Source organism: Micrasema longulum, unplaced genomic scaffold (assembly GCF_059751315.1).
Source record: "Micrasema longulum isolate JH-2025_06_02 unplaced genomic scaffold, ASM5975131v1 h1tg002029l, whole genome shotgun sequence".
Lineage (NCBI taxonomy): Eukaryota > Metazoa > Arthropoda > Insecta > Trichoptera > Brachycentridae > Micrasema > Micrasema longulum.
The window spans coordinates 123,387-151,118 of record NW_028279197.1 but is presented as its reverse complement, the minus strand read 5'-3'; the positions used below and the strand labels follow the sequence as shown (position 1 = coordinate 151,118).

The following is a 27,732-nucleotide window of genomic DNA, read 5'->3' as shown; positions in this document are numbered from 1 at the left end:
AAACTAGAGATAATATAAATAAATATTTCAGATTATATTACATATTCTAAATATATACCTACAGATTCCCATACACATATGTATAATTTAATCTCAACAAATAATGAAATTAATATGCAGTAAAAAATGGACTATGAGACAAGAATGAAAACTGTTTTATTTTTTTTAATCAACAAATGTCTAAAATTTCCATATTCTCTTCTCGAAAATGTTTTCGCTCACAGTCTTAAAAAATTTCAACATTTTTTTGTCTTCAAATTGTTAATTTCGCTTTGACCCTAATTTTTTTCAATATTTTGGTTTTTTATTAATTTATTCACTGTCGTTTTTCTTATTTTTCATTCCAAATGTTGATCATCCCAAAGTACAGAGTAAAAATATTTTTTATAATAATGTATGCAAATAACATTGTCAAAAAAAACTTATTCACTAATGTGGATGAAATTAAAATACATTAATTTCTTATTCAGTGGCACTTGAGAAAAAATGGCTATAAATTGGTAAGTGTTGATTTTATAAAAGAAAAAACATTAGGCAAAAATACAAGGGATTGGATAGTTAGTTAAATATGAATATTTGTTTTAGGGTTATCTTTGTTAGGTGGAAACATACATTTAAATAATATGATGCAAGTAAGAAATAATACATACATATATATATATTATTAAATAGTTTTAATTATATGTGAATTTGTAAAAATGAAACCTGTAATCGGCCGATATTACCGTATCTTGGTAAAGGGTTTAAAAAAAAACAATAATAAAGCGCTGGTTTTATTTGACAAATTGAGAATTCTTGCATATATTGGCCACTATGGCCAAATCAAATAAATACTCAATTATGTAAATGTAAAAAATAAGGTAATTTTAATATGAACAGTTTTTGCAGAGATTTACAAGTTTGTAATGTATGTCTTAATTCCACAAGGAATAAGGTTAACATTTTACATCTCTGAAATATCTAATTGACAGCTTTTAAATTAAACATTTGTAAATAAAAAATCCGATAAAGATCCGAAGTGAGAACGGTTAGACACTTTATGTCACAACTTGATAAGTACAAACGTATATCATTTGAAACTTGGGTTAGTCATATACATATTTTATTTCAAACCTGGAATATAAAGCTTTTATATAACCTTCTCTAGATCAAATATAAACTAAAGTCGATGTTACATTTTTCGCACATCCGTCATTGTCCTACGATCACAATGACTCGTATAATCAAAATGTGTTAATTTTTCATTGAAAATCACAGATAAAAAATATACTTGCTGCATTCAAATGAATATTTTTACAAATACATATTATGCAAATGAAAAAAATTATACCTAAACTAGGAAATATCAAATATTGCACAGCTGAAGTGAATAGATTAAAAATAAAAGTACGCTTAAAAAAAGAATATCACAACCAATGACTAAAATAACATCACGGAAAAAGACTTAAGTACATATATATATATATATAATTATGAAATAAAAATGGTAACAAATTATGAAATGGGTTTAGGTTTGCAGGTTGATAATGCAGTTTATATCATACCAAAACCTTCACTCCCTTCGTTGATGGCCCAGAGCAATGCATTAACAAATTGTTCATAGCAATCGTAATCGGGAAGGCAGAGTTGATTAAAGCATGTGTGTGCTGTGGGCAATGCTCCGAAGGTGTGAGCTGCTGTTAGCTGAAATCTTGGGCTTAGTTCCTGTAATAACACATAATATTCTATTAGTAAATAAAATCATTACAGCAGAGAAAAAATAAATGGCCAGAAACTCCTTCAAAACTTACAGACAGTACTGACAAATGGACACCCAGATATTAAAATACGTTTGAAGTTCGCCCAATGTTATATTTTTTTCAATACTATTATACGGGTGTGAAACATGGACGTTGAAAATGTCCACTGTGAATAAGATAAAAGCATTCCAGACGTGGGTGAACAGGTACATATTGAAAATACCTTGGCCAAAAATAATAATGAACACGGCAGTTTTAGAAATGATAGTGTTTTAACACAGTCAACGGCGCAAACTAAACTAGAGTACCTCGGCAAGATTATAAGAGCGATTAAATATAATACATATTCTATAAATATGTAAATTCAAGGGTATTGGCTAAAAATGCCTGTCCCGGTTGAGGAATATGAGCCAGTGGCCAGGACTAAATGCTGATGATCTGTTGTGCAGCACCCAGGACCGAGATGGAGTAATGGTCATCGATGCGTAATTTCAGATAGCGAGACACCAAAAGAAGAAGAAGAATATAGTAATCCTCTACCTGGAATCCCCCGGGCGGAAGCTGAGAGCAGCCGGTAGTAAACTGTAATAGTCGAGCACGTTCCTCGGTGGAAAAGTTGGTGACCGCTGCCCAGAACCAGCCCAATACTCGTTCAAAGTCCCTTCCACTTCCGTTTATTATTGCGTGAGTCTTCCAATCAGTCACAGACACTTCGCCAGTACCACATACCAGTAACTAGATAAAATGAAAATGTAATTTTAAGATGTTGACAACATAAAGTACTACAAATATAAATAAACTAAGTAAATAGTGCTCCCATGAGTTTAGATGACAAGATTATATATTATATTATATTTCAATAATTTATATTTTATGCTAATGCTAATTTAAAAAGCAATGGGTATGATTACATATTTATTTATTAAGGTAACTCACTAGAAACTAGTAAGCGATATACTGGAAAATCTGAATAAAGATAATATAGAATGAAAAAGTTCAGTACTATAGAAAATTGGATATAAAAAATGTTTTCTTATGCGCTGTAAAAATTAAAGCATTTCATTGTACGGCGAAGTTTCTTAAAAATGTGTGAAAATATTAATAAAAATAAAATACTTTGTAACGTCACAGGTTCATGTGACCACGTGTTTACAATAACAAAATTATAGCGTTGTTATGTTGTTGTGGCAACTGGCAATAGATTTCCGGTTTCTGGGGTTGCCATGTTTTTCGACGTTCAGCGGGTATAAATAATTTGTTTTTAGAATTCTATGGGGTTCTTCTTTTAAATGTCAGAAACACTCACCGACTTGAATTAGTGACGTCGCTGGCAGTGTAGATTCGAAGTTGCGATGGGTATTTTTAAAATTACAAAATTTTAAAAAATGATACCAACGACAATGCATAAAAATAAATTTTGGCTTAGATTGATAGTTAATTAAAAAATATAATTTGAAACCACTGAACTTCCTCCTTCTTGATTTTACACATAAATAATATTATCTGCACTTAGTAAAATGTGAATATTTTTTGCAGATAGATGAATCTTGAATGTGTTTTGGTATCACCTAGATTTTTTTTTAATAAGTTGGAAAATCTTGGTTTCAATACTGTCTCGGTGAAACATAATTCTAATACATCCTTACATAAAATGAAAATAGATAACTTGTATTTACTACTAACATAAATAAATCATTATCATTATTCCATGTCTGCTCCGGAGCACATGGTGTCCACGAAGATCTTTCAGACATCTCTAATGTAGTTCTGATGTACTACTGACGAGCAGTTGGCAGCGGTCGTCCAGAGCGTCGAGAACCTGATGCCTCGTAAAGTAGGCAAGCCTGGTTAAGGCTCTCAGGAGGCATCCACAGTATATGGCCTAGCCAACCGTATGGCCTCCGCTTGATGACAGTTGTCACTGGAGTTGCCTCTATTTTCTATTACTTCATTCCTTACAAAGCCAAACCACCGAACACCAAAAATTCTTCTGAGACACTTATTCTCAGAAATAAGTATTTTGCTGTTTTGAGCCCTAGTGAGGTACCACAATTCGCAGTACAGGAGAATAGGTGTTTTGCAGGCGTTATATAGGCGGCATTTTATTTTTACTGAGTAAATATCTAATCTCCAGACAACCTTCATGCAGTTGAATGTGGCGCCTACTATTCCTAGCCGCATTCCCAGTTCTTTTTGAAAGCTGCCATTTTAAATAAATACAAAAATAACAAAAAATACACACCTCTAATTCATTTTCGTCAAATATACTCAGAAGATTATCAGGAATAAGTTGATTAAGTCCTCTCAGGAAAGAATCCACTTCTTCCTTGCATCTGGTAGCTAGTTTATACTGCGCAAGGGCATCTAAATAACGGTGTTTTGTACTATTACAAACCTAAAAAGAACATAGTAATGAAAATTATTTGAAATGGATTAAACGGTTAATTCAAAATTTAATGCAAATATACTATTTTAATAATTAGCTTGAAATTTGGAGCACTGATTAATTAACTAGATTGCATTATACTAGAGTATACTTAAAAGTACCTTTTTCTTATTTTGCTTACATATTACAAATACAATTACTATCAAAAGAAAGCTGATGGTTATATATTTTTTTCATTTGGCAGATGGGACTTCATGCAATCTTATCTGCATAAAGTTGCACTTTGCATAAAAACAATGTAGAAATATTGCAAAAAAATGTGTTTTTACCATTTGAAAAAAATAAAGTATTGATTTCCAATATAATGGCCGTACCTTGATATGATTTCCATTAGGAATAAGATCTACACTACAAACTAAATGGCCGGCTTTATCATACTCTTCTTCTACGAAATATAATTCTGCTCCACAAGATTGTTGGTCTAAATCATTATCCAAAATATATTTCACTTTAGATAAATACAGTTCCGGGTCATCTTGCTCAAAATACTGAAAAAAAAACAGAATAATTTATAGCAATCTACAAAACACAAACAATATGATATTTTATTTTAAAATACATACGAACAAAAACAAATATCATTTCAAGCACGCTGATATAATTTTATACGTATTTTATTTATTAATAACTATTTTACCTTATAGTGAACTCGTAGCCCAATAATTTGTGCAAGAAAACTGCGGGTAAATCTCGCTCTCACTAGTTGACGATATGTTCCTCCGAGTGCACTCTCATACAGACATTTTCCTACAATCTTTCCAGCTAATTCAAAATGTTTTAGCTGGAAAAAAATTACATGAATAATACTAATAATAATGTTCGAAGAAATCACAACGAAACAGTCAAACAAATTACTAATTTTATATTGAATTGATAATCAAGGCAGAAAATTCCATTAAACCAACCTTAAGTTGTGGTGGACGAATTGGATTAGGGTGGACAAGCCCCGTAGGCGAATCATGAAGAGATGAAAATAATCCAAATTGAGAATCAAATAGTTTTCCACACAGTAATGAAAACCATTCTCTTCTAACGCCACCCCAGTCAACGGCTATTAAAAAGAGAGAAGTTAGTCTGGGACACTTCAAGGATACATTTTACAATGGTGCGTTTACATTTATTTATATTGGATATGATGTATTTATTATCTTTAGCATATTAACCTTGTTCGCCTTGAAACGTGACGTCAAAGTTGCGACACCAATCAGCTACACTGTAATGTTTTGTTGCTTTAAGGCTGCTCTGAACTAAACTTTCTCTGCATACTCTCATTGAAAGTTTCTCATGTTGATGGCGACTGTGAAACTTCCGAACTTCACAGTAAAAGAAGTCTTGCTTATCCTGCAAATAGAAGTACGACATGAAATAAAAATAAATACGTGATCATGTTTTGTTTGGCATGTGTTGGTCGGATAAATATAACCCCTTCCAAAATAATACAGCAGCATTATTTTAATTTTAAATAACACTATTACAGAGATTACTTCTGTCGCTAACAGGAATGTAAAATGTACCTTAAACGTTTCAGATCCTCCAATATTTTTTAGCAAAAATTGTGTGAATGTCGCAGCAATAACATCTCGATCAGGAGAGGAAAGCTCGATAGGAGGTTGTGTACCATCATCAACTAGAAATACTCCACTTGTTCCAGGAACACCACTACCCGAACAGAATATAAGCTGTAATCACAAAAACATATATCATAAAACATTCATTAAACAAATATATATATGTCAAAGTATCATAAAACAGGTAAAGTTGCGTACTTTAGTAGAAGGACATAGACGAAATGTAGCTAATCGTTTTGGTATAAATTTAAGAATCATTTCTTTAAGTGTCAATTGCTTGGGACTAACGTGGCACAAGACTTTACGAGGTTTTGGTGGTTTATCTGAAGAAGCTCCATGAAGAGAAGATAAAAGCCGGGCTTCGTAACATATATTATGACTTTTAGATGAGACATTCTTTTGAACTATAGCTGCATCACTAGCTGAAATAGAAAAAATCAAAATCAAAATAATCTCTTTGAAATTAAAAAATGTATTTTATTTTAAGGATGTGGTTTTACCGGTAAGAACAATACAGTCGAATTCTCCATTATGGAGAGTAACTTTGTTGAAGTTTAATAAGGCACGATAAATTCCATGCTGTGTAAAGCAAACTGTCACAACAAGGCGCTGATTTACTGTATCATAGTTATACGTAGCTGAAGACGATAATTTCTCATCTACAGGACAACCGAGCTGAGAGATTTGTATACTGTAACCCTAAAAAAAACAACATTATTAGTAAAATAAGGATATTTGAACATGCCTCTATATACAAGCGATTGACAAACAAATTATTAAAATGACACTAAAATTGTTAAGACTTTATTCAAAATTAGTGTTTGTATTATAGACAGCGCATTAGAATTAAAATAAATGTTCACAAACTGTTAAATGATTTATTACTAGAATTTACATAATTCAGAGAATTTCTATTTTACAATACTATGCGAAAAATCAAAAACTCTTCTATCAAGGGCTGAAATTATATTGATAACAACTTACTTCAGTCGGGTTGTCTGTAGATTGGAAGGTGCAAGGATTATTGTAGGCGTCACGCGGTTGCACGTGAATGTTGTGTGGGGTATTCTGAGTACAGACCAGAGTAGCGGTATGGCGTACCACAACACTCTTCCGAGGGTCCACAGCGCCTGATACAAATGATTTCTGGAACGGACTGCCTGCAATCGCTACACTACCTGGAATTTTAAAGAAAACTTTCATAACAAATATCAACTCATTTCTATCTTGTAAATTCCTCGTGTGAATTATGACCATAATGAGTTGAAATCAAATACAAATTTGTCGCCTTAGAAAGACATATTTAAATTACTGTTTCTATCTTTAATGTGAAACATTAATATCGCTACCACCAACTCATGTGTGGTTGTGATATTCTATTAATTAACATTGCAGACAAATGGTTTTATTAGTCAAGGAAAAGGAGTGGTTAAAAAATTCATAAATAAAGACTTATTAACTAAATATTAGATTTATTTTACGGTTAGTTATACAGGTGAATAAAATCAGTACGAACCAATCATGACAGATATGCTATAGGATCCAGAAGTCCTAACAGTAAATTTAACTTTGGCAATATTGGCATTATTTGGATCTGTGGGGGACCCCAACTCACTCACTGTACTTATCTGAAAAAAAAGATTTATTAGACAAATATCATTTTACGAAAACAAAATAAAATAATTGAATTAATATTAAAATATCGTCAGGTTTTTGAGACAAGTCGGTAACTACAAATTTGATGAGATTGATTCATAACTGGCAATAGATAATCTTTGTTCAAAAAGTAAATTAAAATGTGACGTATTTTATAAATATAAAAAAATATGTTTCATAATATTCGGCTTGTGGTATTATTTAAATTGTTGATTTGGGATGTGCTTTTAATGTTAAAAGTGCAATATGTCACAATTAGTGAAATGTTAGTTACAAATTTGTGCTAGAAACCTGACCATTATGATGATTTGATGTCCAACTTTTTGATTAAGTGATTGCTATAAACTGTTTTTTTACTTTTAATATTTTACTTACTTAGATATTACTCAATATATTATAGAAAATTAAGGCATTAGATTTTTATAAAATATAAGTTACTTTTCTTGCACCATGTGAAACAGTGACACAGAGTTGATCTGTATCACAGATGGGATATGGTTGGCCGTTACGTTGGAAGAACTTCACCGTAAAGCAGACAGTGCTGCCCACAGATTGGGGTTCTACCCAGTCCCACTCCACCTGCAAAATGTATTTCGATATGAGCATTTGTTATAGTTTAATAAATCAATTTAATAATAAGTAATAATAACACTAGATCAGAGGTTGCATATCACCATAAAACAATTATTTTTTAAAAACACACAAAAATCAATAAGTGCTGTCAGTATATCATACAACAAAGTTCATAATTATTTATTATTTATTTAATTTTACAATACGCCCAAGGAGCATTTACAAAAATTATACAGGTGAGTACAAACATAGAAAGTAATAATTTTAAAAATAAACAACGCTTTTTTGTACACAGGTAGAAAAAATAAAAAGTGAAACTTTGCATAGGTAGTAAAAAAAAAAAAAATATGGATATAAGAAAAGTGTTGAAATTAAAAAGGAAATTGTAAATAACTTTCAAAGAATTTAAACAAAAAAAAAATATATTTATATACGTATAACAAAAATGGTATTAACAAATTAATGTTAAAAACAAATAATAAAAATTAGTTTACAGTAAGTAAATATAAGAAAATAATATAATATATGGTACATAAAAATATTTGTTAAATTAATTTCAGAAAGAGAAAAAAGAGAAAAAATTGCATGAAAAAGAAAGTTTTATTGCGACTTTAATAATTAGTTTTAAACAGTGCATTTAATAACGTTTTAAAATAAATAATTGTTGTATTAAAAATATCTATATCACAAGTAAATTTGATGGCCAAGGAATGCAAACGCGGAATTGAAGAGTTTCGTGCATAGTTAGTACCTATGTATGGAGTTGCAAACAACTCCGTACTTCTAGTATTTGATTTGATATCTAGATTTTGAATTTATGTTATTTATTTATTATTAACAGTTGTTATTTCTAGTTGTAAATAAACCCGATTTAGAATATTATATTATAAAACACTATGCATTTCAACAATGTCTAAAAATAATTTAATTAATATGAAGTAATACATGGAAATAAAACATTTAGGAATATATATAACTAAATGTGATTATGTAGAAAATATATATGAACTTTTCATAATATTTTTCAGGAAACAATATTAAAAAAGCAAAATACATTATAATCCCCAATATCTGAAATTTAATGTAATAATATTATTTTATTTTTAAATTTGAACAATTATTATGATGCATATTATTGCTACAAAGTTTTTTTAACAACTCAAATATTGTTTTTAAAATAAAATTGAATGTGTTGAAGATGTCCGAATTTCATTTGATTTTAATTATTCTCATATGAATTACATAACATTTTTTTACAATATGCCCCTAAACACAAATACAATTTTCTAGACTAAAAAAACCACACACCTTGCAATTTGGAGGATGCAAATATTTTCCGGTGACATATTGAAGAAGGGAGTGCTTTGCTTCTGGAGCAAGGGAAGGTTGCGTCATGGCTGCCAAAGTTACTAGACCAGCCACAGACACAGAAACCACTAACATACCCCCTGAAAAAATGCATGCAAATTACTTTTTTAGTAAACACAATCCTATTTTGAATATAAATTTTAAAATGGAACGTTACCATTGATTGGGCTTAGGATATCTTGTTCGGTATCTTGATAATACAACAGTAAATTAATCATTATTTAAAACATAATACTAACACTTAAGATTATCTTTGTATTGTTATTTTTTTATTTCACATTGTAAAATTAAATGGGAAAATGTTTAAGTGAAGAGCGTAATTAAATAGGCATGATAATATAGTAGATAAAGACAAAATAATAATAAAACCCCCGATAAGACCTGATCATTTCAAAGAAAAAAGTAAAGTCGAATAACAGGTAGGCGACACTAGCTACTTGTGAACTTCTGGAAATCTGTAGATGAAGTCAGGACACAGCAAAATAAACAGACGCAATCATCGGGAAGGATTAATTACCTTAGCCCCTTGGCATGCTGATTTCAAAACTGTAGTCAGTTTTCTTCTACCAAGTCTTCCCTACAGCTTATCTCAATGTTAAATTTTTACCTTAATATTTTTTTTAATATTTTTAAAATTTTTATTATTAATAAAATATATAATACAAAATTACATATTATACTCCCAGGAGTTATTAGAAACTCATTTGGGACCGTACATAAGAAAAAACATTTTTTTGACAATACATAATATCATACAAATTAATACATCCGAAATAAAAAGAAAAAAATATTGCATAAGAAACGTAAAACACCATCTTATATAAACTACATTAATAATTATCACTATCAAAAATATGTATTATGTATGTTTGCCATTTAATAAAATAACTGCTTACTACTTGTTTGAACACAATTTGACTTACATCTATGCACATTTTTATTTACTTTTGGGACAGAAAGAGGGTATCCTGTAGCTTGAAAAGTTGATGTAACATAAACCGGGGTCATTTTTGGATTCAAAGTTAGTCAAAAACAAGTGTCAGATCTAGGTAAACAAAATTTGCCTTTCTCTGTGTTATAGAGGTATAATAGTTACAATGTATAATAAAGTAGGAGAAATATATGTGCTGTAAAAGGATAGGTATATTAAGACTGGAATCTAACTATTGTAAATTGAGAAGATTTAGTAATAAATTAATTACCCCAGGTCCAAGCATCTTGGTGACGACTGTTTTTTACTACAGTGCTCCATAGTTCGGCCTTCAGGGAGCGCAGCCCCTCCTGGTCTGTGGGCAGCCCCCGCCGGGCAGAGGCCCACGCGGTCAGCTCCCTGCCGGCCAGCGCCGTGGCTGCAGCCGAGTCCTCCAGCCAATACACATCTTCCAGGGACGTGACATCGAGACTCAGCAGTCTGAAAACACGAAGCGATAAGTATAGACACAGGTTGAAAGAGTCCGCGTACTGTAATAAAGATGTATATCGCCCGACACGATATTTCAATGTCATTAATGTATAAATAAATTATCAATTAGGGCTCTAGTTTGGTACAATTAAATTTCTCTGCATGAGTCACACTCCGAGTATAAACAAAAATTAGTACATGATTACAATATCAGATTTACTAGTACGGAAGACCTAGTTGTTCCTAAATATTGTAATAAATATGGCAAAAGGACACAGCAGTACAATATACCTAATATATGTAACATGTTATCAAACAATATTAAGAATAATGAGTTGAATACTGTGTGTGACACCAATTTAATATTTTATAGATTTTTATATCGATTTAGCGTTGAATTTAATGAAATAATATTTGTTGATTTTCAATTAGAATCCAGTTGAAACATAAATTTTTAATTTTAGGTAATTTATTAAATTTTATTTAATATTTAATATTTGAAGGTCCGACGTACTCCGATTTGATTTAATTTAATTTGATTAATTAAGAACCATTATCTGTCGCATATCGGTAGTCAGATGGCAGAAGGGACCTGTTATTTATTTAGCCTTTTATTAGAATTTCGACCCATTTATTTATTTTTAATGGATTTTCAGTAATGACAAAATAATATTAACTGACCATAGAATTAAGAATAGTCCAGAAACCGCATACGCACATCAAACAGAAGGCGACTAAACTACTCATAAATGAGTAGGTTTACGTTTTGACCTATTAGTTTCGTTGTAGACGTTGCCCAGTACACCACTCCTGATTTGAATTCAACTATTCCGTGTTGTGTCCTTTTAAAGTGTAGAAATACTGCTAGGATTTTAAAGAAACAGGATGGTATCACATTTCATGTGTAATTAGCAAACAAGTGTTTAAGTAGCAAATGCATTACTTAAAAATTGAATTATTTTTCCATCTGTCATTGTCGAAGAAACAAAATGTAAATTTCGTTAGTATTGCCAGGGTAGTAATTTTTTTTACCCTATTTTGTTCATCTAATGCAAGAACTAATGAAAATTAGACCTCGTATTAAACAACGCCGCGGGGGACATTTAAACGACATTATTTTTAAAACATCAAATATTATTTAACATGATATAAAAATATCCGTTTTATGTCAAATAAAATTTGTTTTATATTTTAAGTTCAAAGTTCATAAATTCAATTACTCTTATTAAATGACCCTTTACTTATCTACTCTGTTGTGTCAATTAATGTTTCCGCGTGCACAACAAAATTTAAGAGAAATTAACAGATTGCTTTTTTTACCTTACATTTGTGTTATGATTATTTTTTTTCCCATCAAGCAACATTACGCGGCGACATCACGAATGCGCGCGGCGAAAGTAGGCTATAGTGGGGGGATTATTGGACACATTCTGATGTATTCAAATATGATTCACGCTCCTTCTGGACTATTCTTAATTCTATGTAAAGCTAGGGTTTCCTAGGACAGCGGTGCCCGTATCTTAACGGCCGTAGTGAACGGTGATGCGGTGGATAGCCGTCGTAACGTCGACTAGAGAGTGGTTTTCTAGGGAAACGGTGTTAAATGGTGTTGATAACACCGTTTTCTTAGGAAACTACTCTCTAGTCACCGTTACGCCGGTATTTACCGCATCACCGTTCACTACGGCCGTTAAAATGCGGGCACCGCTGTCCTAGGAAACCCTAGCTTAACAGACATTTAATACATTTTTGAAAATCACATTCCTACATAAAGTGTGCCCCTGTTGGTGAGAAGAGCAGAGTTTGACATTTGCAATAAGAGTTCTATATTTGAAAACGAATTATTTTGTGTTTTGAAATTCAAACATATAAAAGTACATAGGTACCTACTTAAATTCAATATTTGAATATAAATTATTTTTAGATTTAGAATTCAATTTAAAAAGTTACACTATCTTTTTTCCTTATATCCGAATAGTTTTTACACGGTTTCAGGCACAATCAGGCATTTGGGATTCAAAAGAAATATCTAGCTCACGACTAAATACGCGTTGGTCATGAGTCATGACTGAGCATTTGAGCATGAGATAAGTGTCATAACTTTAGAGGGCTCAGGATGCGTTTATGTGTACTAAAAAGATCGAACCTATTTCATTGGTCACGTAAAATAATTATGAAGCAAACTTTGTAAATATACTTAATCATGTTTTAATTGAGAGGAAACGCGGTCTGAATTTTCTTCATACACACGTATTCGCTTATTTTCCCCCTGTATTATGGCACTATAATATTAACCATCGGCGTGTGTCAATAGTTTTGCTTTATTGATGCATAGTTTATTATGGGAATTAGAACCATCCGAGCAATTCAGAACGACTGCTAATTTTGAGATTATTTTGTAATTATTATTGAAAATATACATTTATATTTTACTTTACTTTACTTACATAAGAATATTTGTATTAAGGGCTAAGATACAAACTAGCCGACCGCCGACGCTAGGTATTTTATGTATCTACACAGCTCCTCGTCCTGAGAGGGCAGTTTGGGGGTAATGGATGATATCAGGGATGTGGGGTACAGTACCTGGTATAGATGTGGTGCAGGTGGTGCGAGACTAGCCACTGGCGCAGCACGAGGCGCTGCTGCAGAAGCCTGGCGGCGCGCCGCAAGCGCTGCTCGTCCTGAGCGGGGAGTTCGGGTAACTCTTCGGGGGTACCACATGATGTTAGGGATGAAATTCCTACAAAAAAACATATAAGGCGTAAAATAACCGACTATTACAATTTTTCAGGAAGTTAAAGAATATGGTTCAAATAGTAGGTAGGGTCGTAGTAGTACAATCCTGACAATCATCTCTGGCTGTGCCTAAAAAATGTTACGAAACGCCATGTTGCATAATAAGTGCTTAACCTTTCGCTCCAGACTTCCAAAAAAATGGATGCTGACAAAAGTCACTCAATTCACAAAAAGGGCTGCAAAGCAGTATTGGTCTGTATGTAACAAATTACCCTTTTTTATATTAAATCATACAATTCTTTTTGTACTCCCAGGAGTTACAACAAACTCATTTTGAAACAGAATAATATTTACATAAAGGCATGGTAATAATAATAATATAGTAAGAAGTAATAATATGTACATAAAACTGAAAACAAGATAGCAAGCAAGTATAAAATACAAAGAAATTAAAACAATTCATAATAAAAAAATAATATTAAATATTTGAATATTGTAATAAAGAAATATCCGAGGAAAAAGAAGAACTTAAAACTAAATTTCACCTTCCACATACCTCCTCAAGTAGTGATTTTTTAAATGAATACAGTCATTTTTTGGTAATCTACATAGATTCACAGCTCACATGGATTCACCATTTTGATTATGTTAAATCTAAAATCTCTTCAATCACTGGTATAATGCATAGGTTTAGGGTAGTTCTTCCGATCTCACTGCGTGTTTTTAGCATACCAAAATGCTGCGTTATCTCGTACACTCGCTGCCAAGAAACATCTCTATTTCCTGACAACATGAATAATGTACTTTTACACGCAATTACCAAATTAAAGATCTTGGTATTATTTTTGAGGTGAATTTTACATTTAAGTCCAGTGTTGTAGATAAATCTAGTAAGGTACTTGGATTTGTACTTCGAAACTCTAGATATTTCAATAATACTACTGCAATTCGCCCATTGTATGATACACTAGTCCGCGGCATACTAGAATACTGTTCCATCATTCGGGACCCTTCTGAATCAAACCACAACCTTGATAGAGAGAAGGTTTACAAGCGATTTTTGCGATACTTATAACTCAAAGAAAATAATAATTATCTATTAGTGTGTGGCAACACTATAGACGTCACACGCGACGTCGCGCGCCAGGTCCGAGCGACGGACAGGACAAGATATCTGTAGTCTGTGGACAGGACGAGAAGCGTTTTGGCCGTGTTCGGTGACACACGTCCTTTAGACAAAAACTTGATTTAATTTTAATTGTTACGATTTCATACTTTTTCTTAACTGCTTTATTTTACGTTTTACAAATTAGATGCCTTGAGTTATTTTTAAGTATTTCCATTCCCTATTATATTAAGTTTAGTTAAGTTTATATATTGTATCTTTTGTATCAATAAAAGAAAATAAAACTGTAAGTACAATCTTTTACTTTATCTGTGCATTACACATACCATGTTAGTCTGAAGATTTATCCAAAACGAGCGTGAAGTAAAAAACGTTCTCACGAGACGATTTTTATGGAACGATATCAACGCGGATAAATATTTAGCAATTTATGTGGAACCTACTAGGCAGTCGATATAACCCGACGTTTAGTAGGTAACAAACACCAACCATAAGTGTATCCATCATTATTTCTAGCAGGGAGCTGGATTACAACACCCTCGAATAATCTCGTCGTCAATTTTTTATTGGGAAACATTTCTATAAACTGATTTCTGGAAGTATATACAACCCAGAATACTGTTCCATAATTCGGGACCCTTCTAAATCAAACCACATCCTTGATAAAGAGAAGGTTCAAAGGCGATTTTTGCGATACTTATAACTCAAAGAAAATAATAATTATCCATTATTATATCAGTCATTATTTCTAGCAGGGATGCTGGATTACAACACCCTCGAATCTCGTCGTCAATTTTTTCTTGGGAAACATTTCTATAAGCTGATTTCTGGAACTATATATAGCCCAAATATACTGAAAGAGATCAGTTTGTATGTTCCCAATAATTATACTAGAGTGAGATTTAATGCACTATTTTATGCACCCAGAAGCCGCACAAATGCAAGTCAGAATGAACTCATTAATAAGGCAGTTCGCTAGCCGAACACGGCTTCTGTAATTTAATGCGGTGTAATGCTGGCTACAATTGTCGAAAAAATCAATAATATAACGCCAGCGACACTACTCACATGTCCTACTCCCTGGCGTCGTACAGTGGTCTTAGACCCCGCGAACCCCGGGCGATACCACTGACATTACCATCGGTGTCGTGGCAGATAGGGAGAGGGCGAATGGCAAGCTTCCAGTGCCACAAAACTGGGAACAAAGCGGCTAGAAGGAAATCTGAAGAAGGACAGAAGCTTCGACAAAATCAACACCAGTTCTGATAAAGAACAAACAACACAGTGAAACTCGACAACTTGCTCGACAAGCGTGGCGTTCAAATGTCAAAGCCTCTCTGAAATAAACCATATCGAATTTGAAACCTTTTGGCGCGGAAGAGGCCTACGTCCAGGAGTGGACCGCTACAGGCTGAAGAAGAAGAATACTGTAAAGAAGATAAAATACTAGTACGATATGCGTAAACAGAAAATTGAATAATTGATCGAATTACTCAAATTTTCCTGCAATTTTTTGACGCAGTCGGGGAACGGAAAAAAATACGTTTTAAAATGCATGTTGTGCAATCTAAGCGTGCACTGAAAATTAAACAGGTATTCAAAACGATTTATAACAAACTTATGAGTAATAAATATTTAAAATTATTGTTTGTACGTATATAAATGCACGCTATTCGTTACTGAAAGCCGGCGCCAGATATTCAGATAACCCTCATTAATAAATGGGAGATAATAATTTCTCCAAACGGCCAGTATTTGTCATATTAATGTCCTGTTATAGTTTCGGCCCGGAGTTAACATGTTTTCTTTTGGCATTAGGTTAAACCTTGTTTTAAGCCGTTTTACATAATTACAAAATAATAAATGACCGTGTTTTTCCGACAAAATATGCAAAAAGGGTAATGAATAGTGAAAGCAAGGTCAAAGGCAACAATGGATATGAATACACCCCTATATTGCCCAGATTAGGCAATAAGATAATAAATACAATATACATTTAATTATACTAACACTATGTGCGAAGTAATTAAAAAGAAATTTAGAAAGCCTATCTAAAAAATGTTTAAATTTCCCCAATGAATAAAACAGAAATGTTTATGTAAGGTATCATTCAAAACAAACATATTATTATCCACATACAATACTTACATAATATACGTATTTCGGTAAAAATAAAAATACAAATTCAATTTTCCTACTATTTTAAAAATAAATCTTTTATGTGAAAAATGTGATGTTAAAAACCTTAAATAAAAAGTACTTTTAACAGAAACAAATGTTGATTTAAAACGAAATCGCGTGACAGGAAAAAGACGTCGTTGTTTTCGACGGTATAACTTTAAAGCCTATTTTAAATTTAAATCAGCTTTATCACAATTCTCATTGTAATTTTCCACATGCACTCTTAAGTGGAGCATGTGGACATCACCAGATACTTTCAAGAGACCCTATCGTTCGCTAGCACTCTCGCCCGCTCCCGTGTAATCTCGCGTCCCTAAGTTCCGCCGAACAAAGCTGAATAATCACTTTCGACACCCTTCCACCGGCGGGAACCGCACAACCAATTTATTGGCCTATGTATTTTTTATTTTACCGAGGATCTATATTCATGTATATCTTTATGAATAGATTACATAACAGTGGTATTATAACTTTATCTGTGCCTAGACGAATAAATATTAGAGATCTGTATATGAAATAGTACCAAAACACTGGACGAGTGTTTTAGACTCGATGGCTACTCTCAGGTAAAAATCCCGAAAAGGGAAATCTAGTGGGGATAAGTCGGCCTCGTAGAGTAGTTGTTGGAGCGTTCAACTACCATGCTTGAGGTTCCCGATTCGATTCCTTGCAGGGTCGACGTTAAATATTTGTTTTAAAAGTGGTATAACACTGCAATATTTCACTGTCCCTGGACTGGTGCCTGGGGTGTATTTATGGATCTTTTTGCGGGGATAGAGAAGAAATAAGTTTGGGGATTTTTATTACATACGAATACACTTTGCTTCATATATGGCCACACTGATGATGAAACATCAAACGATGTATAAAACTGTTTAAACAATGGAAAAAATCTAATACGGTTTGGTTAATTTAACTCAATGAAGTGTTTTGGGTAATGCTTAAGGTCGCAATAATGTTTTTAACTAAAATTTCATGTTTGATTTTACGTGTTCATATTTATTTGACGTTTAACCATCAGTATGGCCAGATATGAAGCGTAAACGCATGCTTAAAAAAATCCCCAAACTAATCTAGGGGGTAGAGGAGATTCAGAATACCACTCCTGTAGCGCAAGACTGATCACCATACCTTCATGTAACAAATGAGCAATGGACGCATTGCTGTTCTAATGTAGTGCCATATGCACCATTAGGTGCCGATAGGTGATGATAATAATTAAATAATATTTTTATCATTCCTAGTAAAACACCATACTTTTGAATGCTATGTATAAGATACTTCTGTACGTGTCTCGGTGAATAAATTATTATATGATAACCCTCGTACATAACTTTTATATCGACTGACATCGAAATCGATTTATAAAACACGTTAACTAAGAATTTAATGTTATCATAAATAAATCAATTCGAGGGATGGTTAATCGACCTTCAAACCAAGTTACAAGAAATATATAAAGTTGAATAACCGCGTGTTGGAAAATCGATTATCAATATGATACTAAATACAACTGTAAATAAAATAAATTTATTTTTAATACAGTATAAATTATTAAAACGGATAAAATATACACATACATACATACATATACGGCGGCCTCCGTGGTGTAATAGCTTAGACACTTGACTACGCACGGAAGGTTCGGTGTTCGATTACCGGCGAGAACACAAAAATTTAATGTGATTTTTCTCAAGCCTGGGTGTTCTGTGCTGTAATTCCCCACTGTAATTGAGCCTCCTGGCCCGTTGTGGTGCGAAAAAATAAACAGTAATATGGTGATAGATATAGTATGGTATAGCTGCATTGGATTGGACACGTACAGCGAATGAACGGCAAAAGAACGGCTACGGAACGGAATGTTGATGGGTGCAGAAAACGAGGAAGAACGATAAAGAAATGGCATGCCCAAATTCAACAAATAGAGGGTTTACCAATAAGAACGATAGGATTTAAAATTGAAATAAAACACAGTAAATTCGATCAAAAAAGTTGCGGAATGATTTTATTAGATGATACATGTTATGCCATTTCTGCTTCAATCAAAATATTGTATAAATGACCACCACGGCTTCTCCTGCACTGATTGATCCGGTGACGCCAATTTTCGATGACTTTGTGCAGCATTTTGGTTGGTATAGTGGCTATGGTGCGGCGAATGTTGGCTTCAGCTCTTCAAGAGTCCCGGGTTTGTTGGTGAAAACCTGTGATTTAACATAGCCTCACAGAAAATAGTCAAGTGGTTTTAAATCACAAGATCTAAGTGGCCAGTAGTTGTAAGGACCATTTCGTGATATAACCGATTCGTTCGTGTATATATGATTTATCGAACAGACTTAGTTCTGCAGAATACGCTGTTAAAAAGATTCGAAATCTTACTGATGTAGAAATTTCAGTTAGTTACATAGCGTTGTGTCTTACTGTATACTGCTGCGGGGAAGTGCTACAGATATTGATTCTGTTTTTGTGCTGCAGAAGAGAGCTGTTCGAGCAATTTACAATAGGAGTCCCAGAGAATCGCTTAGAGATAAGTTTAAAAAAAACAATGTATTGACAGTCACATATCAGTATATTTATGAAACTTGATGTATGTACATAAACATATTGATGGTTTTAGGAGAAACAGAAATGATCATAGGTTTAACATGAAATAAAGTTATGCGAGTTGTGCCCACTACTAGACCGCAAAAAAATAATAATTCTTTTGCCTCAAACTGCATACGATTCTACAACAAGGTAGCTCTTGAAATTCAGGCTTTGCCAACAAAAAAAAAAGATTCTGTCAAGCACAGGCTGTTTGGAAAAAGCTACTATAGAGCAGAAGAATAAATGCAGGAAAAGACAGCTTGGCATTAGATTCATGTTTATTGATTTAAACTGTGTTGTTGATTGAAGTTTATTCGTTTATTAGGTTTAATTTACTAATTGTTGAATTATGTTATATAGTTATAATCTTTTGACGTTTATAAGAGATTCAATGAATCCCATGTAAAGAATAATAAACTACTACTATACTACTTTTTTTTCCACGCAACAACTTCATCGTAATGCCCGCTGTATGGCAAGTCAAAAATCGTCCTCATCATTTTTTTCCATTTGGGGAAAGGACAAATATTCAGCATGGCACGATAGCACTCACCATTCACAGTAACGGTACGTCTTTGCTCATTTTTGAAAAAATATGGCTCGGTGGTGCCAGCATACCATAATCCCCACCAGACAGTGGACCGGATGTAATGGAGCCTCATCACCTCATGGAGGCGCGCGGAATGATGCGGTAATGTGTTTTGGCGCTGCCGGTTGAGTTTAGATACTCGATATAAAATAATAAACATTTTATTTAGTTGTATTTTATTTTATTAGTGCCTGTATTTATTATAAGAATTTGTATTTACCATCGTTAGAATGGACTGCATAAGTCCGTCAAATAAATAAAAAAATAATAAATAGTCGTGAATACCGACCAGCTAATTTTTATCTAAACTCAACCGGACATTGTCAAAATACACTACCGCATGCCTTCAGTGCTTCTTGAACGTAGACCCCACCCCGACAATATATCGTGATCGCTTGGTTTGTTTGCATATTGCTAAACCGTAAAAAAAATTCATGAAAAAAGACCAAATTTTCTAACTTCTTTTATGCTACGAGTATCATTGTAAAGTGAAATGGTTCGATACACAAACATTTTATTTACATGTAAATGTCGTAGCTCACTAATAATGGCTGGTTGCGATTTTTCGGCCACATACAGAGCAGTAACACTGTTGAGTTTGAATTACACTTCGATAACTTTTTTTAACTATGACGTAAAAAAATGTGCTTCGGTAGATTTATTAACAATATAACAGACTGACACGTGTCAAAACATGAGCGCACTGTCATTAACCGTATGGTTGCTACAGCAGCGTGAAGTTGGTAACACTTCGAGCGCCTATCCCTGTATATCTCATTTTTTCAAAATTGTGGACTGGCTGCTTCCTGCACAACTACGTTTAATTCCATTTAATAGTTTTAAAATAACTAGACGATTTTTTTATGAAGCAGATGTAATTATTTTTTTCAATTAGTTGGTTCATTTACACCACTAAAAATGTGTTAATAACAAGTAAAAATGATTTCTGTATTCCCCGTGTCCAGGCGGAAAGAAAAATGAAATGTCCAGGTGTGTGAAATAGAACCATAATCATGTAGTGTTTTCGACTCGATAGCTACTCTCGAGAAAAAGGAAATTAAATTGAGTCAAGTCCGCTTCGTAGTGTAGTGGATAGTGTGTTTGGTTATAATAAAATGCTTGAGTTCTCGGGATTAATTCCCGGCAAGGTCAACGAGAAATATTAATTTAATACGTGAGTTTTTACTGCAATATTTCAAAGTTCCTCAACAGGCGTCTGATGCGTAGGTCTGTCTTCAAGTAAGTACGTTACAAATAATTTATATTGCAATGGAATTGAAGGTAACAATGCAATGCCCTATGCACAATTAGGCGCGAAGTGAAAGATGAGGATATATATGTAGATTACGTACATTCCGTAACCCTGAAACCCCAATACAAATTTCAGAAGTTAACCTTAAATTACTAAAAGCCTTCAAGATAAAATCCACTGACCCACAAAATTAATTTTCCTACCATGTGTGTGTCGATTAACAAAAGCTGGCGCGTTCACAAAACTCACACAAACGCATTTAAAATTTACAGGATGGTGATTTTAAAAAGAATATATAAAATTTTAACCATATGTGTTATCGTTTAAAAAAATCTGTGTTGGATTAGAGGGATGTGAATATGAAATGAAAATGGGTTAAGAAAATGTAATAAATATGTTAATTTATTTTTACACGAGTACATTTTTTATTTGCGTTCACCATATTATAATAAAAACTCATACAATGCAATTAAAATGCATAACACAAGTTATATTTTTATATAAATTGTTTTAAGAGTATAAATAACGAGATTTAATGCTTATCGATAAGTGTGTATATATCTTCTCCAATACAACTTGAAGCATGCATTTTTTAAACTGTGTATATAAAATGTACTTGTTCAACTCTTGTGTGGCTGTGATGTCACACTAGTCGACATACGATATAAGACTTGATATATCTCTCTTACTCATTTAAATGATGAAGTTGTATTTTTGTAATCTTCAAATGGACATTTTCACACCGGATTTGGAAAGTGAAATTATTATAACTATGCTGGATTTTCATGCAAAAAATATTTATCCTTGCTACGCGAAGAATGAATGTCGGAAAATACAGCAATGAAACTGAATAAGAGACGACGATAGAACTCATAACAAGGAAGACAGAGACGCTGTTCTGGGGCCAGTATTTGTGTGAAACAGAATCAGTCGGTTTTTGACAGTGATGGGGGACGCACGCGTGTAAAATAATCGGCGTATTTATGATTTTTAATTTATTTTGCTATAACAGGGTTAAGCGATATGTTTATTTTTATAAATTATGGAAATTGAATTATTAAACAGTATGTCTCCATGTTTCTTTTTTCAAATGTGTGAACTTTATTATATTCCGTTTTTTGCTTGTGGTAACACGATGTTACATCACCGCTTGCAAAGGAATTTTTAACACAGTATTTTAAGAGATAAAATAAATAAATATATGTCATTTTCTTAACTAATGGTTTTTTTTTCATAAAGGTACACAGCCCTCTAATCCAAATGAGATTTTTTTTAAACATAGCACATTCGACAAAAAAATAATATTAAGGTTAGTGTCCGTTATGCGAACGCGCCAGCACTAGATAATCGAACCATGCATACGTAACTAGATTAAGTGAGAGAGTATATTTGTACCTCAGAGGCAGACGGATGCAAATCCAGAATTTGATGAATTGACATTTCGATTTTCGTATCCAGTTTATGATCATGTTCATTGATTTGGAAGAAATGTAAGTATTATAATGAAATAACCAATATATTAAGATACTGAAAATACAAATGAATGATATAAATTATTAGAAATCACTTAGAGAAAATAGATTCTTTAAGCATTGGTCGAACATTTGACGGTTGGATTTGCATCCGTTTGTCTCTGAGGTATTGATATTTATAAACCGGTGTTTTTCATCCATAGCTATATACCCATACATCAAATACATATTATTATATTTATATTTTTACTATGAAGAATCGCAGCGAAATTCGGACGAACGCTGGAGCATCCTCTGTATATTTTATTACCATATCATTAGCAACAAACAAAGCAATAGTTTTCTCTGTCACGCTCATAAGCGCGAGAGGGACTGAGATTATTTTCACAATGCGTATGCCGTGCGATGTCATACCATGCGCTTATTCACAGATACTAGACATCTAGACAAGCGCAATGTGTAAATGTATTGTTTGCGCCAGCTCTTCCTAACAGACCAGTAGTCGTGGCAGTTTACTAGATTACATTTTTAGAAGTAACTTACCAACCTTAAGTGTTGGAAGAATTCACGATATTCGTGATATGAATCTGAAAAGACTGACCTTCTGACATTCTACCGTATCCTTCCCCAAACGCTGGCCTTATCATGCCATCTTGCGCGGTGAACCTTTTGGCAAAACACCCACCGGCTTATATGGGGAACATTTCTATAGAATAATGCCATCTATATAATGTCCGGTCACGCTAATACCAGTAGCCGGTAACCGGCCTTATCATCACGTTTATCAGAGGTCACGCCATCCTTGAAATATGCAGTGCATTTTAATTATTTAAAACATTCGGAAACGACGCAATAATTCTTTGAGAAAATGCTCCATACAATTGCACCCCATATTATATTAATGATCGTACCTGGGTAATTTTCAAAGCGCAATTTTCGCAAAATGCTACGGACTGCTTTTATTAAATTTTAATTACAGCAATTATGATATAATTAGTAGTGACCGACCGAAACAAGATCAACCGAAATCGAATTTCGACTTCTGTTCAAGTTTCATTAGGCGAATTTTTTTGACTAAATTTGGGGTGTTTTGAAGTGACTTTAAGCTTATTAAAATAACTTCGGTTTTAGCCGAAACTAGAACAGCAGCCGAAATTTGATTTCGGCTAAAAAGTTTTTTTCGGACGGTCACTAGTATCTAACTCTTTTTTCGCTACTAGAAGATTGATACATTTTACCCATGCAGCAACATCAAGTTTCGCCCATTAATTATTAAAATAGTCAACAATGTTTTGAATATGTCAAAATGTTTGTAGACAGGCTGGATAGGAAGTTATTTAGATCTAAATTTGTTGCAACAGAGAGGGAAAACACTTTCGAGTTGATGCAACAAATTTAAATTTAAATAATTCCCAAGGGTGGAAATCCAGCATGTTGGACATACTCAAAACATTGTTGATTTAACTAACTGATATAAGAAGCATAAAAATTTAAAAATTGTTTTCAGGCGTTGCCTAGTAGGTGAATTGGTTCAGCCGGATGATCTCACCAATATGATAAAAGTTTCAGCTCTTTTACTTCACAAAAGTCAACAGATGGAAGAGTTGAGGAAATGTGGATGTTTAAATATAGGACGAATTGTGAATGTTACACAATGTGTAATGTGGGCACTTAAACCAGCCAATGATAGGGCATAAGCCTTGTAAATGCCTAGACTTTCATATTCCCTTCTCAAAAATGTTTTCCCTCTTGGTTGCAACAAATTAAGATTAAAATAATAATAATAATAATAATCATGATTTATTAACAAAAATAACAATTACTTTATCTACTACATACACACTTAGGTAATAGATTTCTCTGAATCATGTTTAGTCTGCCTAACTAGGTACAACCTGTTTTAAGGCAGACATTTTTATGCAAAATAAACAATTACATTACTACCTACTAGTTGATTTACAATACAGTTCTACAATATTAATTTATATTATTTATTATTTAAGAATGTTTTTGAGTAAATTTTCCGATTTCCTCGACCTAAACCCAGTAACCATTTTTTTACAAATTTATTCAATTGAATCCAGGTCACGGTTTTGCAATGTTTGGGTAGCATATTGAATATTTTGGGGGCCAGAAACCTGAAATTTCTTTGCCCGAATTCAGAGTTTGTGGTAGACCCCATGACCCATCCTTTAGTTTGACATCTGGTAGTATTCCTTTTGGGATTAGGTAGAATAATTTAATACTTACTAAAATTCGGTTTTGAAAAAATTCGTTTAGCTTGATTATGTTGAATGTTTTTATTTGTAATAATAAAGGCCACGTGTTTTTTGAACAAATACATTATAATTTGAAAAATTTGAAATGTTTAAAAAAAAAGGTGTGTTTTAATACAAACTGCTTATACTCATAATATGTATCTGCTATCTATCAGCTTTCTCTAAAAACCAACAAAAACGCAGTAAACCTTATGTAATTCTACATTTTAGGCTGTAATAATTACTAAAAGTAGTATTTTTTTGATCATGTTTTAATACTCCATTTTAACTAGTTCTGGGAAACTTTTTGTCTGCAGTAACTGATGCGAATTTGAAAAACTTTTTTTTGGTGACTTTTGCAGGCTTTTTTCTCACAATTAATCGTTATCATCACAACCTTATTATGAAACTTAAAAAAAAAGTTTTTATCAATATCATTGCGATTAACTTGCTTGAAAAGTTTTAGCGCTTTTCTCGAAAGTGCATTTGTCAAGTTATGGCGGTTTAGAGATTGCACGGAAAATAAGCACTTCCGGACCATTTTTGTTAACCGAAAAAAAAAAGTGATCAATCAGTCATACGCTTCAGGAGCCAGAACAATAAAATATTAAAAGGTAGGACCACCTTTAAAACCAATATTTTACGTCCGCCCCGCTAGGAATCGAATCCACGACCTCAAGCATAGTAGGGGAGCGCGCTACTACATTACGAGGTGAATTATCTAATACTGATCTCATCCGCCATCAAGTCGAAAACACTCGTTCAGGGTTCTGGTTCTATTTCACACAGAACTTTATTCATCGTCGTCCGCACGGACACAGTATTATAAGTGTATCTATTTACATAAATACGCATTTTAAAAGATAATGTGTCATGATGCGAGAAATGATAAAATATTACAAAATGTGGAGAATATTTTTTGATGTACCTTTTCAGGATTTTTCAGTTACAGGGTGATTTGTAAGGCTGTAGTCTGGTAAAACGCACACAAAATGAGGAAATTATACGATTTTGCCATTTTAAAACGAATGTTTTTTTTTTTAATCGCGCAATAATAAAAAAACTTAAATTAGATCAAAACAAAATTTTTGAAAGGTATTTCTGTTTAAAAATATACTTAAAAGTTTTATGTAACTAAAATATAATTACTTTTAGACCGGCAGACGCCATTTCAAATTTAGACTAAACTTAAGTATCTGGGATCTCAATAAAGACTAAGTATTGAACTAAAATGTGTCGCAATAATTTAAAGATAATAAGGTGAACATGAAAGTGGCCGAAGCCAAATTTTAATTTTTTGATTTTGAAAAGAAATACAAGCATTTTAAATCACATACATTTTCCTTTAATTATACGTAAAATTATGCTTTCGGTAATACTTGAATTTTTTTTTTTTTAATATTTTAGTTGAAACCTTTTTTTATAGAATTGTGTTCTTTTTTTTTTAAAAAAAAGAAGATAATTCTGGTTGTAATATTTAATTTATAACAACATCTTATTTACGTTTTTATGACCTTCAGACCTGCCCTTATCGTTTTCGGTAATACGGTTTTTGTAATATATTATATGAGAGGGTTCCGGGTTCGACACCGGTGAGATCACAATAAATAAATACTATTTTTCTCCGAGAAGCTTGTGCTGTAATTCACCTCTCTAATTAGGCATTTCGGCCAGTTGCGGTGCAAATATATGTATTTGTATTTATGTATTTATATTTATAAATACACGGGAAAACGTATCCCGAGTTGTGTCCATAACAAAGAAACTAAGAAAATAGGCGTTAATTATTTATAATACATAGATATTTACAAACAAAAATAATGTAGTAGGAGAGGCAAGTACATGATTATTGTGATGCGCAACAGGCTAAGAAAAGTTTTATAATTTTTTTCAATCGCGTGGAATATAAAATTAGGTTCTGCAATGCCTTTATATTATTTTCGCAAAGCCGAAGTTTTCCGTACACTGTACTTGGTTGATGAAATTATTATTGATTGTAGCAACTTTATATTTTTACTTGTACGACAAGAACACAAAGCAGGTTTTGTGTTGTGCAAGTCACATATTATTAATAAACTCGCACATTTTATTGTAATTAAGTCGATTATCCGCAATATAGGGACATACATTCATAATTATGAAAAGTAGATATCACAAGTGTATTTACCGAGATTTATATTTTTGTACTTATGATTTGAGTACCAATTTTAGAGGCCATCTTCAACTAGTCGTAAAAAGCTGTGTTAGAAAATTCAAGTTTGAACCTTGGACCTCTGATTCGTGAGCCAGCAACACTACCACGGTACTACAACCCAATTTTCAGATTATTTCCTATATTTTTATCATAAATTTCATAATAATTCGTTTTAGTCATTATTACACACACATTGTAGGTAGAATTTTATATGTACATGCATATTTCTTCTTTGCCTCTTCCCAGTTCATCTAGGGTCGGCCCGGTACACAGTCTCCAAGTTATCCTGCCTTGTGTCATCTCACTGGTCAGCTGCTCCTTCCTCGGGTCACTCTCAATATTGGTCCACCAGGTCCTCGTGGACAACCTCGAGCTGTCACTTGGGTGGGAATATCTAGCGCAAGCCTGACGACGTGATCGTCATTCCGTCTGTTAACGTGTCCGTACCATCGGAGTCTAGTCTCTTTTAGTTTCTCCGGGATAGACGTGACCCCAAAACTACCGCAAACATATCCATTTTTTATCTTGTCAATCCTGGTAACGCCTACGGACCATCTGAGCATCTTCATTTCTGCAGTATGTA

The 27,732-nt window shown here is 33.0% G+C and overlaps 1 protein-coding gene across 2 annotated transcripts in view; it reads right to left on the bottom strand.

Moving 5' to 3' along the window:
* Window positions 1–1,408: 1,408 nt before the first annotated feature.
* LOC148273229 (apoptosis-resistant E3 ubiquitin protein ligase 1) overlaps window positions 1,409–27,732 on the bottom strand; it is a 39,612-nt gene continuing 13,288 nt past the window's right edge. For both annotated transcript variants that reach the window (XM_088238988.1, XM_088238989.1), the window contains exons 2-17: window positions 13,339–13,495; window positions 10,553–10,761; window positions 9,291–9,430; window positions 7,848–7,988; window positions 7,270–7,381; window positions 6,738–6,931; window positions 6,254–6,452; window positions 5,952–6,175; window positions 5,700–5,864; window positions 5,349–5,526; window positions 5,091–5,236; window positions 4,823–4,966; window positions 4,500–4,673; window positions 3,982–4,134; window positions 2,280–2,474; window positions 1,409–1,704 (exon numbers count right to left, since the gene is read on the bottom strand). In XM_088238988.1, the coding sequence (XP_088095114.1) occupies window positions 1,534–1,704; window positions 2,280–2,474; window positions 3,982–4,134; window positions 4,500–4,673; window positions 4,823–4,966; window positions 5,091–5,236; window positions 5,349–5,526; window positions 5,700–5,864; window positions 5,952–6,175; window positions 6,254–6,452; window positions 6,738–6,931; window positions 7,270–7,381; window positions 7,848–7,988; window positions 9,291–9,430; window positions 10,553–10,761; window positions 13,339–13,495 (2,702 nt within the window). In that variant the 3' untranslated portion in view covers window positions 1,409–1,533. The remainder of the gene's footprint in view (window positions 1,705–2,279; window positions 2,475–3,981; window positions 4,135–4,499; window positions 4,674–4,822; window positions 4,967–5,090; window positions 5,237–5,348; window positions 5,527–5,699; window positions 5,865–5,951; window positions 6,176–6,253; window positions 6,453–6,737; window positions 6,932–7,269; window positions 7,382–7,847; window positions 7,989–9,290; window positions 9,431–10,552; window positions 10,762–13,338; window positions 13,496–27,732) is intronic.